The following is a 20,948-nucleotide window of genomic DNA, read 5'->3' as shown; positions in this document are numbered from 1 at the left end:
TATATCCCATTTACTGCCCTCTAATTCCTCCAATAGCACTGCTAGACTCGCCTCACTAGATAACGTTCTAGCGTTAAACGTTGCCAGGTTCATATTCCAATGGCGGCCTGCCTGCACATAGACAAGCACAATCGTTGCAATTAATAGCAATTGTACGCGTTCCCGGCGTCTTCTGCTCTTCGAAGAATATAAATTGCGCTGAAATATACGACAATAAGATTTATGTAGCGTAATATACAAAGCCACAAAAACGTCTGAATCCATAAGCACGAAGATCAGACAAATCCATGTACTTCCCATCATTCCCATGGTAGGACAACGACTGCAGCGCCAGAGTTCCCTCTAGTAATTTTGTAGGAAACTCTATGCGCTTAGCCACTGGACTCATGGCGGCACCTCGCGGCGGCCGCGCTGCAGCCGAGCGCAGCGACCAATAGCAGCCGCGTATTGGAGTGTGCTTTATGACGAAATAAAGCACACAGAATTGAGTGAGGATCATGGGTTTTCCTTTTTTTTTAACGAGAGCGTTTGAGAGAAAGGTGACTTCGCGCTCCGCTTGCGAGCTCCACGGACCACCTACGACAGAAGAACTTGGCTGAGATATTCACAACAGCGCATGCTACCCGTGTACTATATTATTTCACCAAGCCAGAGGCGTCGGTGGCAATGTCCGAGAGGGAAAAATCATTCATATGTATTGAGCTATATGTATACGCCACGTCTTGCCATATGCCACGTGATATACGCGGGTCATATTGCTACACCATTCTATCACTCAAGTTGCTCACACCTTGTCTTAGACATTTGACGAAGTTATTTCTCGCAATTGTGAGAATGACTGTGCACATATAAATGTCATGAAACAAAACCCAGGCAGCGCATGCCTTTTATCCCAAATCTTAAATGCACGACCTGCACGAACGCACTTCCGCGAAAGTATAGGCGCCAATCTGGAGGTGCAAAAAGCGCAAGAATGCCCTTCGCAATGGTTGTCAGCGTTATATTAACCCTTCACAAAACCAACAATTGTTATGACAAGCACTCTAGTTGGTATATTTTGCATGTGCCTTTCAGGTTCTCGTTCTCTGAACTGGTGTGTTGATAATGAGTGAACTTGCGATTAAGGCAATTAAGAAAAATAAGATGACAGTTGCCTTCGGTGCTTGATAGCAGAGGTTGAATTTCACCATTAAACAAGAACCTACGTAGCTACCTCAAAGTACCAAGAATGAGGCAAATAATCATTCACATTCTAGACTCTGGATATAAATTCCACTTTACGTGCCAAATCCATGAAAAGAGAAAGAAAAAAAATTATCTCACGTGGCGTACAAACCGCGACGAAATCAGAAGTATAGAAACTTCGCATCGCGACCAACGAAGGGTCATTACCGGCGAAGAAGTTGCTGACCCCATAGATGCCCAACAGCAACGCAAGCACGGCCCATGCAGCGCAGCACGAGAGGAGCAGCACCATGAAGCGCTTCTTGTCCCTGAACAGGTGCACAAACAGAGAAACAGAGAAATGAAAACCCAAAACGATAAGCGTGCACTGCGCAGGGAAGCCCCTCAAAGGAGTTCTCATTGATTTAGTGTGGTGGCAATGAAAAGCGACAGTGTAATTCGGCGCCCTTTCATTGTCCTCTGTTTGCGGTTCAGCCAAAGTGAATTTAGCCCTAAATAATGCTTGGGCTTGTTTCACTGGCTTTCGTACTACGTAGTTGAGGTTTTAGCAGATTAACAAATCGGAGCTCCACCGAAGAAACCGATGCGCAGGCATTGCGTATAGGCCTCGACACGCAGAACGTCAAACTCTGGGCAAATTTGACAGGAATAACCGGAGGACGGGAGTTTTATTGAATCTCAATCTGAGTGAAGCTTGGTGTTAAGTGCCATTCAAAGAACGTATTTCGGAGCGCCGAAAACAGCCGCGTGGCCAGGGCATCGGGGAGAACGCTGAGCCAGACGGCGGCGTTGGCAGAGCCGGGGTACTACTCTTGACATTGTCGAATTCTGCCATGGTGTACATTCCAGTAATGGCGGCATTTTTAGCCAATCAGAGAGGCCCAGAGGGGTGCTGCGGCATCTGTGATTCACTCAAAACGCAGATATTCACTGCTCACTTTGCGTGGGTTAGTTGCGAACATACGCTACCCCTGTGGTCGTTGTCGGTGAGTACAGTGTGCATGTGTCGGGACCGAAGAGGAAGTGGTTTACGCGTTTCCTGTAAACCGCTGCCTTGAGATATCGCTTGAGATGCTACACCGATCCGGCCCAACCGACCACCCAGCGGCGTACATTATCAAAGAATGTGTTTCTACTTGCGAGTATGCCCATCAGTGTATATCATAGCAACCAGAAAGCCATTGTAACGTTCGTTACTAAGTGACAATGAGTGCTGCCAATAAAGTCCATGCCAGAAGTTTTCTACAACTAAGTTTACAGCTTCGCTGGTCATCTACCTTAGCAGGGCGGAATGGCCCCGGATTTTCTTTTTTCGTTCCCGCTTACCCGCTTATCTAGCAGTCGCACGTGTGATAGACTGCCTCGATAATTTGATTTACCAAAGTTGCTTGAAGCATTGTGTAAATACTGGAGCTAGCCAGATTCCACCATTGTGCCGTTTCGTGCAAATCGGAGAGGGCGTTGTCACTTGTCAACCGTGGGCGCCTAGATCGTAAGGGCGCTAATCTCGGACGCTACATATAAACCACAACCTCCAAAAGTGGGCGGTGTGTTCGCGCGCCACTCGATCTCGGAGTCTCTATAAACCACACACTTTACTACAGAAAATGCCACGGGGAACACTACAGCTGCGATCATTGAGCAACCGTGAGAATTACGGGCCTACATACAATACGTTGATCTGTGTAATCTTTGTGGTTGTGGCTTCAGAGGTTCTCGTGGCGCTATTTTTCAACAGCGGAGCTGTTCCAAGTCGAGCCTTGGCCGTCCGCCGTCCCGTAAGGGGGCAGAGCACGCACCGGGGGAGAGGGGTACAGGAGCAGGTGTCTCGCCGGCGCGTGCCTTTTCGCCCTATTCATTACGCTCGGAGCAAGCGGCAGCAAGAGATGCGACGAGAGCGGCAGCGCTGACGTTACTGCGAAAGCGAGATGCGCAAAGATAGCACTAGTGAAGTGAAAGCGCTAGAGCCGAGGATCGAGAACGAGAAGTGCATGCCAAGCTTTGGTGGAGGCAAGCCAACCCCCGCTTTCAAGAGAAGGCAACCCAACCCAAGCGCAAGCTGAGGCAAGTTAAGTCGCAACTTCGAGAGCAGGAGGCCGAGCAGAGACTTCAACGCAGACAGATTCCTCCCCCGGAGAGTGGTGCCGATGGACGGCTCAAGAGAGAATTCCTCGACCGTGAGTGCGGCCGCAGCCGCAACGTGTGGGCTACACTGTGGTTTGGTCACAAGCTCAAGCAACCGAAGGGTGTGCGCAATCCGGAACCGAAGTTCGAATCCAGCAAAATGACGACAATGAGGCAAAATACTCATGAAAATCACGCTAAATACGATTTAAAGCTTAATAAAACGACCACCAGATTCTCTGCTTTTACAGCTTTCATTGCGTGGAACTAGCTTTACTTCTTTTTTTTACGTTTTATCACTTCAAGCTTCCCAGCGATGAGAGCGTTTGCGAAGACAAGCGAATGCCTATGTATGCGAATGCGTAAACATCGTGAGTTGTTGCGTTTGCAAGGCAATGCATTTGGTATCAAATGAACGGCTTTGCGAAGTGGTTAAGGAATTTGAAGCCAGGAGGACGAAGTTCAGGCAAACCCATGTCCTCAATGCCACGCTGGCTGAACCGCAGCACTTACCATTCTGGCAGACATTTGCGGCAGAGTTCTGTTCAGCAAATTTTGCAGTATACATTAAGCTGGTGCTAATTAGACATGAGATGGCGAAGTGTACAATATGTCAAGGTTATTTAATAGTGTCCAGAATAGCGCCTCTGCTGCCCCATTCGCCCTTTGTTATAGTTCTGCGTGGCCCACTCAATTTAGATTTTGGCCATTCGGTATTACCGCGGCAAAAACGCTGCTGGCGGTGTATAATCTGGCAGAGCAGTCCACCGCCCGTCACTTTGTGAATGACCACGGACGCAAATCGTTATCGCCAAATGATGCGCATTTCTCAGTGGTATTCCAGCGTACCTACATCTGTCTCTATTTTGTAGGCTTTTTCATTTATATAACGATGATTTCTAGGTTGTCTTCTTGCAGAGAGTTCGACTTGTGAAAAAATTGAATATTGCACTAAATCACAACTCTATAACACACACATTACTTATAACAGGAATAAATGGTAAAGGTGTTACTTTTACTTCGTGCAACGCCATTGCGATATCACTCAACTGGGGAAATCTGAAAAGTACTGAGAAAGTGAAAGTCTACCACAGTTCATGTCTGGAAGAAGAAAGAAAGAAAGATAGGTATATGGTGGAATATGTGCGTGGGCATTCTACAATCATCGTTTCAACCCCTCGTAATGAGCCCCCGTAATCCGAAGAAATCTAATTCGAAGTTCTTGAGTCCAGTACTTCAATTGAAAACAAAACCATTTGATCTGCACTAGAAATTTGTGATTTTAGCGCGTATGCTATTTATTCCACACCCGTCTGAAGTAATATCTTGCAGTGTATTTGAATGAATGTCATTGGAATGCATACAGCGAATCTGCACTTCCACGACGTAAAAAAGAAAGAAACCACATGCATTGAATAAACAAACTCCATTATCTATTTTACAAATGGTTCGAAGGAACTGAAATACAACCAAGCTTCTGACAAATTAATCACCTATCAAGAAACACAGAAACTAAATACTGATGTGGCGCTTGTAAAAGTAAATGTATTGAATTGGTGAAGGGTTCATTGAAAGTTTGCGTAATTTGTCTGAGATGTTGAGCGTTTGCTTTTACACTATCCTTGATTTCGTTCCACGTTGGTCACATATTTTTGCAAGGGAAATTTCTTTCGCAAATATGTTAAGCTTACCTAATGGAAGCAATGTAGAACAATACATATGGTGATACACTGTAGCAGAGACAAGAAGCTCCACCTTAGGAAAAGATGGCATCCAGGGACATTCATCTCACATATATTGGCTGCAGTAAACGGAACAATTTTTAATTATGTTTACCTTAGTAAACGAAGCATTTGTTCCATTCATGTTCGACTTACATAGTGGAAACTATATGGAACATATGAAGAACGTGCGACTGCTCTATTACTGTAACCTTTTTTTCTAAACAACAAACAAAAAAGTTACACAGTATCGGACTGTGCAGGTGGTTGTACTTACTTTTCCTCGTCTGTACGTGAAAACGAAATAGACGTACTTAGCATGGAAAATACAAAATTCCTCGTATTTTTGCAGACGTTACTGATGGGAACGCACCGTTATAGCTTTAGCGTGACACGTGATACGCTACTGTTGTACGCTACCGACAGACTGTGCGCATGCGCGCCTCTCTAGCGTGGCAGTATAGCAGTGGCCGCCACGGGGTTAGCGTGATTGCGTTACAACATGGCGGCACCGAGACTGACCGCTTTTCTACTCGCCTTCCTTCGTAAGGTATAGAAACAAACAGTAAAATCAACGATCGCTTAATCCCATCTTGCACTGGGGACCAGCTGTTAGCGATGCTTTATCGTTGTTATTGAGATTAGCTGCTTGTTTTGACCCTGCTAGGCCTAAAGAAGCGGCACCACGACCTGGAAAGGTGCTTTGAGCTCCAAGGAGCAGACGGCGCCACAACATAAGCATCGGTGATGCGTTGACTACGCAGAACGCATATCAAGCTAAATTCTTCACTGCATCTTTGTTTGCTTCATCGCTCTATCACGGTTGGCAATGGCATGCGAATGCTAAAATGTTGATCATGCGATGTATCTACCGCTGTTCTACAGAGATGCGACGCATGCTAAGATGAAGACTTATAACGTTTCACGTGTCACGGAAAGTGAAACAGCTCTTTAGCTATGAAACTCTTTAATAACGCCTACTGTACACAAGAGACACACGTGAAAGGTGATTGGGGGGCGTGGAGGGAGGAGGGTTGAAAGTGTGGAAGGTGAAGTAGCAGAAGGGAAGACGTACAAGAGACAGTGTTTCAGGTAAACAGGCAAACTGCCGAAACAAGAAAATAGCACGTGATCTTGTACCCTAGGTGACATAGTAGTTGCAGCACTGTCAGCCGAAATTGAGCCGGGATAGAGCAGGGATAGAGCCATTATAGTTTCTTTGGCAATTTTTTTTCTGCGCCTTCTGTGCATGCGCAAGCTCAAGCCTGGGCTTTGACTCCGCCTCCGTAAGGCCAAAGAAAACGCACCAAACGCCTCAACGCGCTCGCTTGCCCGCGAGGAGTTATAACTCCAAGGACAGCTCAACGGCATTCAACTGCACACTAATGCTTTTTTTATAGACACATTTTATACACTCATGACGTCACGCCACCTGCTACCCATTGGCTACGCCGTCACGTGCCCAACGACCCATGCAAATATTGGAATCATGGCCGCACGTTTAGTCAGCCAGACGGCTGCGGCGTGACGTGCGCAATGACGCGGGCGCTGGGCTCACATCTAGCCAATCAGAACCGTAGAGCCGACTTGGCGTCCGGGAAGCATGCTCGCCTCGCAGCCCGGAGGTCTGCGTTCGATTTCCACCGCGACCGGCACTTGCTTAAAATTATTTTCAAAGGTATCTATACATTTGGTTTGCAGGAACCTCTCTAAGAAATTTTGCGTCAATCGGAGTAGCTTTTGACGGGGTTTTACTCTATGCCATCGGCCACTTTTAGTGCCATAGTTCGGTCACGCCGCCCACTAAAACTCTGAATTTTCCCGTAAGGGGGCCTATTACGGTTTAGCGTTAGAAGTCGCACGTTTTAAGATGTCAGAATATCAAGGATATCCAATAATATCAAGGATAACTGTATTGCTGTACTGCGATACATCCCTTGACCCGTGAAACCGTACGTTGATGGCAATGATGAGTTGGTGACAAGTAGCCACCTAGCCTGCTTGAGTTAACCAGGTGCACGCACCAGTGTAGGGGTTGGAGGACGGACTACGGGATGAAAACAAACTTGGAGGGTTTATTTCACATTATATACAGAGAGGTGAAAGTCAAGTAACAGTCGTACAGTCATTACGGGCCGGCAGCAACTCGGACGCTGCGGCCCGCGGCAAGAAGTTCGAGAGAGGTCAATCAGGGAATGCTCTGGTCTCTCTGGAATGCTTCTTTTAAACCCTTCGAGGACTGGAAGTCGCGTCATGTTCGGCCAATGGGAGAGTCCACTCAGATGACGCCATTTTCGGCCAATGGTTGGCGCCCGTGTCGCGGTGTCACACCCGGCGGCTCTCTGCGGTCTTGCCTTGCAGACTTGTAATGCGCTCTTCAAAGGCGGAGAAGGGGGACGCTTGGGCTCCATTGTCCGAGGGCCCAGCTACTCCCGGTGGTACGGCCCCGCTGTGGTGGCAAATGCCTTCTTCAAAGGCGAAGAAGGGGGACGCTGCCAGGCCTTCTCGGTACATCACAGCCGTGCGGCTGTGACGGCGCATTACCGCCGTCAGGCCGTTCCGGCACAATACCGCCGACTTGGTTTGGGACCCACTTTTCTTTCAACAGTGCCGGGCTATCCCCTCGCCTTCTGGAAGAGTCAAGCAGTGAATAGCTACCGGCGGCGTACGAACTTGTTTGCACGTGAACTTGTGGCCTTCAACTTGTTTGCTCGAGCGCTCCTCTGGAATGTGCTTTCCGCGTGTCTGCGCTTCTCGATTAGTTGTGCTGCGATTCGATGAGGTCTGGGGAACTCGAAGTAGGCGCAGGAAACAGCCCCATATCTAACACCAGCTACGCGCATCATGCAGCTGATATATGCAACGGCTAGGTGTCCCGACACCTGGTGGAATATAAGGGAACGGCTGTCCAAAGTCTGTATGTATTGACGCTACTGATATCAGTAGAGAGCGGGCTTGACGAGCCAATAATTCAAGAAAGGGACATTTCTGAGTAAACGGAAGTTTTCAAGAAAAACGATTTAAATTTGAAGGCATGTTACATCGTTATCATCGCCCCAGCGAGTCTCTGTACAAGAAACATAAGACAGCGTCAATTTATTCGAACTCTATTTAGATTGCCTAACGATATTCTCGTGTTCTGGACGAAAAACCCGAAAACGGAAGTCTCTTTCAGAAGGTGTTCGAGCAACGGTTCCCATTAATATATACTTACCATCCTCCCCAGTTGCTATGAAATAGACAACAGTATCAATCAGACGTTTGAGCCGGATGAGACGGCGTAAATGCAGTTTTTTCCGCTTGCAGTGGCGGAGAAGGTAATGCCCTATTCGAAACCTGAGTGCGCAGAAATCTTAGCTGCACGACAATATAAGACAGGCATCTATATATAATGGCATTATGCAATAACAATCTGCAAACGTGGGAAAAATACCGGCTCAGTGTTACCACCTATCTTAATTAATTAAAGGACGCAAAGGATATGTTTTACTCGTCTGACCTTCTTTCAATAAGTCAAAGAACCCCTAACAAATTATGGCCACTAAAACAAGCACCAATACCATAGATCTTGTTAACGCCGACGGTGAGCCAACTAAAATTGAGCTGTGTGCTACTGCCCTCAATAATTCAGTGTTTTCTAGCTTCAGAAGCTTTTCCGTTGAAACCACCCCCGACTCCCATCTGAACGAATTGCCTGATATAACTATTACCATTCAAGGTATACATAGCATAGCAGGGCATACATTAATGAACTATCTTCGTCTGCTGAGTGTGACTAAATTAACAGCAAGCTTCTTAATAATACTATTTTACCATCAGCCAAAATCCTAATATTTACGGAATCTTTAAAGTCAGGTGACGTCCCTGACGACTAGAGAAAAGCGGAAGTAATACCTATTTTCAATGAGAGCAGCATTCCGGCCAGGAAGATGATCCATTACTCAAATGGTATTGCGCAACAAAATAAAAAAAAAGATTTTCAAAACAGGTGACCGTACTAACGTTAGTAATTACCGCCCGATTTCCATGACAAGCATTTCGTCCAAATTGCTGGAACACATAAAATTGTTCAATTTAATGACTCACCCAGAATCAGTTTCTTTCAACCTAACCAGCATGCCTTCAGAAAGTGTTTATCGTGCGAAAGTCACCTCGCGGAGTTCACTGATGGCCTTTTACATTACATGGACTTTTACATACAAGTAGACGCCATATTTTTAGACTCCTCAAAGGCATTTGATTATGTAGTTCATTCTCTTTTGCTTAGTAAACTCTCAAACTTCGGCTTACCACGGTACCTAATCTCATGGATCTCAATGGACGCAAGCAATTAACTTCAGCTAATAGCAGTCGCTCCCCACTAACGGGCGTCACTTCAGGATTTAGTACGCCAGGGCATTGGATTATCCCTTTTGTTATTTTTGATATATATTAACGACCTGCCGGTTAACATTACTATAAAATTACGGCTATTTGCTGATGACTGTGTCATTTACAATCCAATTAACTCGTATGAAGACTCCTTCCAACTACAACTTGACTTACATATCGTTGATGACTGGTGTAACAAATGGCATATGCCACCATATCCCTCGAAGTGAAAATCAGAGTCATTTACTCGCAAGCACACCCTCATTACCAACTCCTTCCTACACGATGAATAACGTCCCTATTTAGCCACATCAGCTTACAAATACCTCGGAATATATATGACACCATCGCTATCATGGAAAAGCCACATATAAAATATTTGTTCCACTACTTCACGAACGCTGGGCTATTTACGTCGTAATCTGAGCACTGCATCACAAGAGGCTAAAAAACTGGCAGTTTCGTCCGTCCAAAACTAGAACATGCATCGTCCATTCGGCATTCCTCGCAAGCATATCTGACCGCGCATTTTGATCGATCCAGAACCGATCCTCTCGGTTTATCACCTCAAAAAGCTTGTACGTCATGAACGAGAAGAAAGGGCGTTAAGCGAGGGGCCCGATAATTATTCGTCATATCACAAGAAGCCAACAAACACTGACACCAAGGACAACATAGAGGAAATTACTTGCACTTAATGAATGAAATAAAGAGACGATAAATTAATGGAGATGAAAGCGGATGAAAAAAACTTTCCGCAGGTGGGGAGCGATCCCACAACTTTCTCATTTCGCTTGCGATGCTCTACCAATTGAGCTACCGCGGCTCCGTTTCCCCATTAGCTTTCTTCGGCATTTATGCTTCGGAGTAGACCCCTGGACGCGTTAGCCAGCGCCACCATTCACAAGCCTTGGCGGCGGATGTGGAACATCCTTTCTGCCGCAGGCGTCACGAGAACGTGATCAATTCGGGTGAAAACAACCAGTCAATAAACCTACACATGCTACCTGAAGGCATCAGTGTTGCCGTGTTAAGTCAGTGTTTCATCACTCAAGAAATCCCTTGGTCTGTCACCGCTCGCATCACGCCGTGTCATATCTCGTTTTTGCCCGCTCTACTCTTTCTTCTACAACCAAAATCATGCCGCGTGCTACTAGAACCACAACATAAAGCGTCTTCTCGACTCAGCCATACCAATGCAATAGCGCGTGCAAACGGCCACATGGCATATACGAACGCACCTTTTTTTTTTCCTAATGCAATAGTGTTGTGGAATTCCCTCCCAGAACACATAGTGGCATACACCGAACGCGAAGAATTCCGCGAAAAACTAAGAATGCACTACACAGCCACAGACAACCACTGTTTCCTACACTAACACATCTTAATAAATAGCTGCCTGCTCTGACTTCTTCCTTTTTTCTGCTGTTCACCTCTATATGTACATTGTAGAATCAGTTGTATTTTTTACTTCACTGACTATTTCTGCTGTATTTTGCGCATTTTTGCCTTCCGGCCTTTAAGGAGAAATAAATGAAAAAAAAAGCTGCACCATACAGGGGCTAAATTGGGCGCGCGCTCTCCTCTCGTCACTTCTTTACAAACGAGAAGCACCGTTCCGGAGGCGCAACGGCTTTTACATACCTATGCCAATGAGTTTATGAACAATAACGCACCCACATGTACGCTGGTGCATACGTAATAACGTGGGCTTTTTATAACACAGCATTTATATACGCCAATTTGCTAGTACTTGTGCGCTAGTACTAGTAATAAAGTCACAGTTTCGCCCGAAGGGTGAAGCATTGATTGCGATACCAAATTATTCGGCAGCTATACGCAGTAGGGTTATTAGATTTATCAGCTGTATCAAATGCTGTAGAGATGCCCTTGCTAACTAAATTAAGAAGCACGGTGTCAGGCGCGCACAAGTCAAACATGAATACATCTCACTCGATGACCGCTCGCTGTAAGAACGCTGCAAGAGCGGCAGCAGCGGCGAGCGTGCTGCCGGTTGCTTCAACGCAAACTATAGGCGTGTGAGAACACACCACACACGAAGCCATCAGCTATCTAAGGTTGCCTAGCCTTCGAACCCAGCGCATATTACCTGCAAGATAAGGCGCGCGCGACGGTGCGAATCCGCATGCAACGTGCGCAGCCGCGGCCACTGTAGAAGCGAAGACTCGCGCTCTCCATCCTCGTACCCCACCCCCTCCTAGCCCACGCACATCTCCCTGCACCCGCCCTTGCGCACGCGAGAAGACGCCGCCGTACCAAGCCACCACCTTTCTCGACTCACTTTCGCATGCTTTCCCTCAAACCTAAGAAAACGGCGCGCGGGCGCGATCTTATAGCCCTTGGACTTTATACAGAAAATCACGAAGTTCTCCTGCGAGTGTTAATATAGTTGCTATCGCAATAAATAGTTATGTATCGTAGAACGTTGAAGTGCCTCCCACGAATCCTGTTCGTCGACACTTGGCATGCAGCTTAAAACTTTCCGTCCGGCATGTTCTTTGTAGTATTATCGGATGCTGTTCACTAGGACAGGCAGTGCCAAGCGAACAAAGTGCGTCAGTGTCAATAAATCTATTGCTCTTGACGCTTCGAGGAAATCGTTTTGATGGTGGGAAAAATTAACACTTTTCGACTTTCTAGCTTAAGTGTACGGGCAGCCCACAATGTGCAAGGAAACCAGTTATCTCGGTTTCCGGTTGTCTGGTTGGGTGCACAAAAAATCTGCACATTTTGCTTGCATCGGTAACAGGAATGCTTACTGACGCAGCAGAACTACATGAAGGAAACAACACTTTTCGTAATGGTATCGCAGGTGACTACGAGTACAGCAGCGGCGTGCGGCATACAACGCGTCGCGGATCATCGACAATGACGTGTGACCGGGCAATAAACGTACACTCCACTGTCCACCGCCAGTGGCAACAGACCTCAGACTCGGCGGCTGAATGCGCTTCCTTCTGTTTGTCATTTCTCTCCACGTTTTACAATTATCAATGTCTGTTGTGCTGGAGAAACGGCTGTGACCCAAAGAGGCGTTCTCAATAGCCCCAACTCAGATAGTCTGAAAATGGCGGACGACACTGACTACGAGGAGGAGGAGGAGGAGGAGGAGGAGGAGGAAGAAGACGGCGCTACTTAACAAGGAAAACAGAAATGTGCAGGGTATTTAGTAAGTGCCTAAATGTATGCACGCCAAGGGACGCATTCATCAATTCCGGTAGTACAGGTACTTCGAAGATTATACTCTGCCTGACATAAATGTTGGGAAAAGTGGTATCACACACTTCGCAGACAGACTCAATTTGCAATGGACTGGTCTACAACGAAATCATCGGCAGAACGACGCGTTCCTCATGTCCCCGGTCAAATTCCTACCGTTCAAATGTATGCCTCTGCATTAAAGGATACAACAGATTTGCTTGCACAAGAAAGAAATTAGGCGCCCCTCGACGACTGAGTTGCTGCTTTAGAACAAACGCACTGAAAAGAACTATGTCCCGCGGTGAGCACTGCAAAACACTTTGACAAGCGGTGCTAGCTTTCCGCGATGTCATAAAACTGGCTGTAGTCCAATATTCCGGCGGATAAATCTTACAGGACTATATTAGCGGCGGTTAGGTTAGATTAGCATATGTTAGGTTAGTTTAGGTAAGAGAGCTTAGCCGGTTTACTTGCGAGCCATACGGCGCGCTATCTGTATGGAAGTGATCTGCACGGAGGGTGCATGCATGTGAGGTTAGCCGCAGCTGAACCGGCAGACCTCCGAACGCCTAATGCCGAATGTGTCAGTTCTGCTCCCATCGGCGGCAAATCGACTTTTCGTCCACTCTCGTTTTTCTCCTTTTTCTATTATTTCTGCGTTGAATTAAACACCGTTGTTCCATTTCTTCCTGTGCTTTCGCCGGCTTTGTATGGTATTGGTTAAAAAATAACTGGGCCTTTCGGTTTCCCCTTCTCGTTTCCTCTACAGACCTCTTCCTTATTGGCGACAACCCTGTGCCCACATTGGGTTTCCGCCACCATAGGGAAGGGCAAACGTACGGGTGGGAGCAGGACTCGCGTAGGAAGTTTGTGAGCCGCGCAAAGTAAGGTACAGGTCCCATCAAGTTGGCTGTGATGTTCCGTCCATCAAATGACATGCGAACGCAGGCTGGCTTCGGTGCATGCAAAGTGATCAAGAATACATATTTCAGCATGTACCCGCACTTGCACCACGGAGATGGCATTGACTGCTACAACACGAAAGCGGCCACGGGGAGACGACTCGACTGCAGCAGCTACAAACTTTGTCCCGTCTTAACGTCATTCCCGACTCCATCAAAGCTAACTCCAAGAAAAAATGCGTGGATTGGCGTGATGTCTCATATACTGGTGTAGCATTGAGAGCTGTATACCCAGCAAGGACGAATTGCCTTTGCAAGCGCTGGAGCATTAGGCTACATGATGAGGCCAGCCTGTTGCAGCCACCGTTGGCCGACACACCCTCGGCCAAGGAAACGCGGCCGCTGTCGCCTACATTGTCTTAGGCGAGTGCCGTGCAGCTCGCGGCGGCAGTGTAGCACATGCAGGCGAATAACGGATAGCTGGCCTCATGTTCGTTGTACACATTCTATTAGGCTGCACTTTAACTGTTACGATTGGTGTGAAATACCGATGAACGATCGGCACGGCAAGTAGCAGAGCTCCGTGCGGCCAGCAAATTTCCCACGCCCATGCTCTGCTCGCCCGCACGTCTACCTCTCACGATGGCCACGGTAACCCAACGTGTGCGCAGGGTTAGGCACCACTATGCAAGAGATGTCAAGAAGGTCTTCGCTGTGAAATCAATTTTCAAGATGTGTCGCTGTTAACTCGCCCTCAATGACAGCCAACCAAGCCGAATCAGCGGCTTCCGTCAACCAAAGCAATACTCGGCGTTGCTGTAGTTGATACGCGGCAGTATTTCTCATTGAAGGAATTTGCCTTGGGCTACTTACTGGAGACGCTGAAATTCACTAGAAGCAAGAGAAAAAAAAAGAAAGAAAGGCCTTGTAAGAAAAAAAGAACTGGTAGGTTGACACGACCAAGGATTCAAGAATGGCAACGCATGAGCCTTGGTGTTATCGACCGCATTTTAAGAGAAGTCGCCAAAGCACGCTTGCAAATGCTGATGACTGAAGTATCAGAAATTTTGAAAAGCTGAAGGCACTCACGCGATGGTCAGTGGCAGAACAGCTAATCCTACATCCAATCCTTCGGTAATAAAATTACGCAGCATCAACCCTTCAAAACAAGAAATGTCAAATAGAGTCACAGGCCTGCGCGGTACCCGCAGCACATGCACAGAGTTAGGCTGGAGTAGCGTATCCTTAGGAGCTGCATTTCTTGCACCACGCACTAAAGGTCTTCGTTGTGAAGTCTTTTCGCATCGTTTTCACGAGATGGATCTGAACTGTCCACCCAGCGTCGACAACAAACTGCGGCTTGCGCTGCAGCTTGTCCTGCTCTTTGCATAGCGATCTGCTCATACCGATGTTGCCTGGTTGCAGCCGCGCGCATAGATCTACGATCCGCCTCTTCAGCAGCGGTTCGCACCTTGCGAGGAGGCGCCATTACGTATACCGAAGAGTAAACAGAGGTATGCAGACTACGTGGCACATCATGTCCCTTGGCTCGTGACACCGTACGCTGCTGTTGATGATGATGATGATGATGATGATGATGATGGTGTTATTGGCATCCTATTTGAAACGGGTTGGTGACAAATAGCCACTTAGCCTGCTTGAGTTAACGTCCAGCTACGCACAGCATGCAACTGCTCTATGCAACTGCTACATGTCAGGACACCTGGTGGAATATATCGGAACTGGAATGCAGAGTTTGTACGTATAGGCTCTACGCGGCGCACATGTCACATCGCGAGTCAAATGGCACGATACAATGGTAATGATGATGATGATGATTTAAGGGAATCGCCTTAGAAACGGAATGGTGAAAAACATTCACCTAGCCTGCTTGATTTATTCAGGTACATCATACGTGTTTTTCATTACATCAATATTTATACATATCCATAATCTTTTTCTTCCTCAAGACTTCCTTATCTACACTGAACCGCTACCAGGGCGCACGTATAGGCGCTACGCGGCGCGCATATCGTATCGCAAGACAAGCGGCATGATATGATGATGATGATGATTTATTGGCACCCCCTTTGTAGCGCGGTGGTGACATAGACATCTCGCCAGCTTGATTTAATCAGATACGTAATACATTTTTCTAGCGTTCTTGTATGCATCTCCTTAAACTTCTCTTTCTTCCCTAAACCTTCTTTAACTGCCTTATACCGCTACCTGCGCATCTGCTTCATGGCATTCTACCTGGTGTAATAACATGCAACTGCAATGCAAAATATGCACGCATCGACGCCATGTGGCATACACGCGACATCGCGTCTCTCCTCGCGGTCTAGGACGCGCTTATAGGGCGTTTTTCCCGCAGTGCGCTAGGAAGCGTTGGCGTGGCTCAGTGGTAGAGCTGCTCACTCCCACGCAGCGGGACCGGGTCCAATCCCGGCGGGAACCGAGTGTTTTATTGTTCTCATTACCGGACACCGGACACCATCGTCAACCGAAACATCTATTGGAATGAGCCCACAACAGCGTACGCTATAAAACAGCCATTGCCGAATTGTGCTACGGAGGCGGGCGCCAGTCCTGTCTAGCATAGTTTAGTCATCTTTGTCTTGGACGGTTCTGATTTTAAGGGTTGTGTACAAAGTGTTCCATATAACAACCTGCTTACGCATTAGGTGCCCGAAGGGGTTACATAAGGGTGTGTATGAACTTGTTCCTCAGGAAAATTCGAACATAATAAAATAGTAATAAGAACAAAGGAAATATGCAGAAATTGACAAACGTAGTTTGTTGATTGTTAAGTAGTTCTAGCGCTGGTGTTCCATAGATCCTTGAAAATAATTGCGCAGCACAAACGCAAGAGAGGAGATCGTTATGTCATTAACATTATAATAAACCTAAAATGAAGGACATGTACAAATGACCCGGCCACGGCGGCCGCATTTCGATGGGGGCGAAATGCGAAAACACCCGTGTGCTTAGATTTAGGTGCACGTTAAAGAACCCCAGGTGGTCAAAATTTCCGGAGTCCTCCACTACGGCGTGCCTCATAATCAGAAAGTGGTTTTGGCACGTAAAACCCCAAATATTATTATTATGTACAAATGATAGATGCAAGATTCGAGGCACAATGGGCCTTCGAACAGGTATATAGAAGCTCTGTGAACCGTACATTACGTACTTTATCGCATAAGTTGCATAAATATACATTCGCCATGATCATTTCGGGAAATTGTTGCTACCTTCACGGTATTTGGTCTTCACAAAGTGACTTAAACATTGCAATAAGAAAAAAGGTATTGTAAAGGGCACCAAGTTGCCAATTATCGGCGGAAACTTACTCGACATGTCCATTCCAGCTACTGGCTCTGAAAGGAAAAGCATACAGGGACGTGAGAAGGCAATCGCTATAACTAAGTCGCGTGTATTAACGTTTTGCAGCCACTGCGCCGTTATAGTTTCAGGTCAGTGGCACATTGTAGACCTGCCGATGCAGCATTGTCCTAACGCCCTCCTCGTCGACATCAAAACAGTAATGGCACATTTATTGCTTAAGTTTTTGATTAAGTGGTAATGCTGGACCCGGAACACCCAGAAAAGTGCTGGCTGGCTTCAGAGCGCGCTAGATAGTTCACTGCATTAGCTATCCGCCAACCAGTTTCGATTTCGTTTTCACGGAGGAGCACTTGATCGTGACGTCGTGCGCTCGTTGGGAATAGGATTTCGGGGACGTTTCGGCACTCGATCCTGCTCTCTCGATGGTTTGTCGAATGCCCAATGAGTGCATAGCGGGTATTTCTTCTTCAAAAGTGTCGCCCAAAACACGCGCGGCTTGGGCCAACGAACTCAACCCGGACAAGATGGTCATTTCAGGAATCGCGCGACGCTTGTGCGCAGGGGCCAGTAAAAGTGGGTGCGAGAGAGAAAATGTGGGGGCTTTTGCTTCTTGAATATCCGACTTTGCACAGGTACTACGGTGGAGAAGTTTCCTTGTTCAGTTTGTATGCGTTTGTCCCTAGGCGTGACGGCATTGCGTAGTGAGGTCGCGCACTGGCCATGCCCATGCGCTAGTTCACGCTCCGACACTGGTTGCCGGGGCGGTGAACCAGGAGGCGCAGTTGTCACTGACGCCCCATTAAGTGATCGCTGTGTCTATAGGTATGTCAGACGTACTCGAAGCCCAGAAGCTAAAGGTATGCCGGACAGAGCGAAGATAGTGTTCCAGGACAGCTGACCCTGTTTCTACTACGGCCCCTACTGCTACACTCGGAAAATCAGTGATGGTCTTTTGAAGGTAGTGCGCCGTAAGGCGTGAGAAAACTTGTCCGACGTACCTTTAGAACCTTTAGCTTCTTGGATTCGCGTACGTCCGACGTACCTTTAGACACAGCGATCACCAAATGGGGCGTCAGCTGCCCACTGCTTCCCCTGGTTCACCGCGCCGGCAGCCAGCGCATGGGCATGGAGAAGTCGCGCATGGGCATGGACAGCGCGCGACCTCACTCCACAATGCCGGCACGCCTAGGGATCAACGCAGACAAAACGAGCAAAGAACCTTCTCCTCTGTAGTACCTGGGCAAACCCAGATATTGAAGGAGCAAAAGCCCTCATATTTTCTCTCTCACATCCGCTTTTACTCGCGTCTGCGCACAAACGCTGGTCGACTCCCGAAATGACCGCCTCCAGCCGAGTACAACCTCAGATCGCGTTTTCCCTTATGCCTCCATCTGAAAACAGCCGAGCCTGCCGGCCAATCCAGATGTGACAGCATCACGTCGTCGAAGTTCCGATGAAATCCGTCTATGGTCGACCAGCCGGTACGAGCGCTCTGTCGCAGGGCGGTTTAATCTAATGTGACCTGTGATAAACGCAACTTGCTCAATATAAACCACTCAAATCCACCAATATAGTCAAATGAAGAATGCGTAAATTAAAATTAGGCAGGGATCATGATCGCCACTGCGTAAAAAAGGATAATCTCGTGGTAATCTGCGAGTGCTCGGGAGATATTGAAGTTCCTTATCGATGAGAGCGACGAATTTGAAAAACACTTGTTGCTTTTCCTTCGATTATGAAGGCTTTCCATGACGTCGCAGGATTTTTGGGACGCGTCTATTTTACCCCATCATAGTCAGCAGCTTGCCCGTGAGGTCCTTGAACTCTTCCATACTGGAATGAAAGCTCACTTGCGGGTTAGGTTAGCGTTTATCACTCTCACTGACAAAAAAAATAAGCATGCCGCTAGTGCTAGCGTAGCGCCGTAAGTGTAACCAGCTTAACCTCGACGTTTGTTGCGCATTCGCTATGACGATGGCCTGCTAATTTTCACCCAAACATTTTCTATTGGTTTATATATGGTAACTTTTTTTTTCGAATAAGATTAGTTGAAAGTTCAGGGCAAGTCCTTTTCCTACTTCAGTCGTTGTCACAGTATCTCTGTCGCCAACAATGTATATTTATCGTATTCGTCTGCATCTGTGAGAATGTCTTCCCCCTTATCTCGGGAAATTAATAGGGACTTTTAGCGCGTCCGGTATCCGGGAAAGCGCGGGCGGTTTTCCGGTTTAGCGGGGGCGTAAAGGTGAGCGGCCCGATCGGTGGCGCCAGCTGGTGGCGCAAAGCTCAACCACACAACCACAGAGCTAATTACTGTATCCTGCTTAGCTGCTGGGGTAAACATTCGACAGTGGCGTAATTGTGTTCACAATTACGCCGCTGCCAAAAATTTGCACGAGTGGCGAAGCAGGATATGGTGAGTTACTGCAGTTTTAGCTATGCGTTTGTCTGGTTGAGCTCTACAACACCAGGCGGCTTCACCGCTCACGTTTACGCCCCGACCATCCGGTAACCCGCCCAAACCACTCCCGTTTACTGGATTAGCGTACAAGCTGACCGTCTCTAATATCTAGTGAGGAGCAGTGGGAGGCTGCCTTGCGCGGCTCTAGGCCCGATTTTCAGGAGGCCACCCTGGAGTGGGCTAAGAGGATAAAGGAGGCCTACTTCAAGAAGTTCCTCCCCCCCCACCCTCTATTCCATTGCCACTTTCCCTTTAAAGAAGGATAAACAAAGTTTTTCAACATCATCATCATCATTCAGCCGCAGGTTTGTGAGCGCGCCCCCTTGAGTGCGGCAGTGCAAGACACTTGAGAGCATAGCGTTACGGCCTTACCGTTATAGGTGCCGTGTTGCCTCGACTTCGCATGCGCAGGGATTACTCGGCTCCAGAAAGTTTACCGGGCGGCTACCGTTGGTACCATGACTAACTCGCATAAAGGAAGTCGTTGCCGGCAGGGAAAATGGTGAGTCTAGAAAATGTCAGTTTGTCTGAGAGATTCCTCCACACTAATGTTGTGGCCCCATCTGCTTGACAATGACAGACCCACTTTTCGGCCCCTATGCCGTCACCTAGGCCTAGCATCGTCAAACCGAAATGCCCATCAGAATATTAGCGTTAAAACGGCGCCTATTCTTAGTCCTCAGCGTGAGGTGAGTCCATAAACGATGGCTGAATTTTGTCCTTTAGTGCTTGTTGTGGCGACGAAGGGCAAGTAGCACGGGCAAATGAAAATCGAAGCGGGCATCCCGGGCACTGCACTATTGTTAAGCAATTACGCTCCCAACAGTTGCCGTGCGGTAAGTTCACCCAAGCCCGGCAAGCTCTGTGCGTGACCAGTCCTGGCAGCCGGTGCCGATAATGGTAAGGCGGTAGCACTGTGCTTACCCTTCCCGCGACATGATCAGGTTTTGGGCCGACCTTGCTCGGCTTTATTGTTAACCGCTGACGCCCACTCCTAGTTCTTTGCCTCCACCATGCACTCATAAAACCTACATTTAGGCTGAAGGGCGCAGTAATGAGAAAGTAGAATTTCTCTTACCCGTTGCAGCCACAGTATACTCCATGGTTCCAGTGGTACAGTGGCCAAGGAACGCGGTGGCTCAGGTGAAAGGGGAAGGCCGTGGGTGGCTCGAGACGGAGCGAGACTTCGCAGAAAAGGCGGAACCGGTGAGCACAGAAACAGCCTCGTACTGGGGTCTGATCGCCCTCGTTCCTGGAACGCGTGGCACGTTCAGAACTGAACGAGCAGCGCCCGTGGCCGCCGCTCGTGCCCGGCGCCCATTCTTCTTCTTCTTTATCTTAGAGCCTCACGCTCCCCTATGTATTCGCGCGACCCTTTGGCCACTCTTTCGGTATCTTCTGGCACACTCTATCAGCAGACGTCGGGACACAGAATGTGGTCACGTCGGAGTGGGACATTGCGTTGCTTTGGCACATACTGTCACTGCTCTCTCGTCCGGCGGTCTCTTAAGCTGTTGCATCTGGCCTTGCTACGAGTAACAGCATACCGGGATTTCCTTTCCCCCCTCTCTCTCTCTCCTCTGTCTCTCTCTCTTGCAAAAATTTGGCCCAACA

At 47.8% G+C, this 20,948-nt stretch overlaps 1 protein-coding gene across 1 annotated transcript in view; it reads right to left on the bottom strand.

Moving 5' to 3' along the window:
* The window catches only part of LOC139050131 (uncharacterized), a 54,628-nt gene extending 33,998 nt beyond the window's left edge, over positions 1–20,630 (bottom strand). Inside the window, exons 1-4 of the mRNA XM_070526343.1 lie at positions 20,413–20,630; positions 16,879–16,905; positions 14,399–14,416; positions 1,393–1,493 (exon numbers count right to left, since the gene is read on the bottom strand). Coding sequence (XP_070382444.1) covers positions 1,393–1,477 — 85 coding nt within the window. The 5' untranslated portion in view covers positions 1,478–1,493; positions 14,399–14,416; positions 16,879–16,905; positions 20,413–20,630. The remainder of the gene's footprint in view (positions 1–1,392; positions 1,494–14,398; positions 14,417–16,878; positions 16,906–20,412) is intronic.
* Between the last annotated feature and the right edge of the window lie 318 nt (positions 20,631–20,948).

This window comes from Dermacentor albipictus, chromosome 9 (assembly GCF_038994185.2).
Source record: "Dermacentor albipictus isolate Rhodes 1998 colony chromosome 9, USDA_Dalb.pri_finalv2, whole genome shotgun sequence".
Classification (NCBI taxonomy): Eukaryota; Metazoa; Arthropoda; class Arachnida; order Ixodida; family Ixodidae; genus Dermacentor; species Dermacentor albipictus.
Note: the sequence above shows the minus strand (reverse complement) of the source record. Positions and strands in the feature narration are given on the sequence as shown.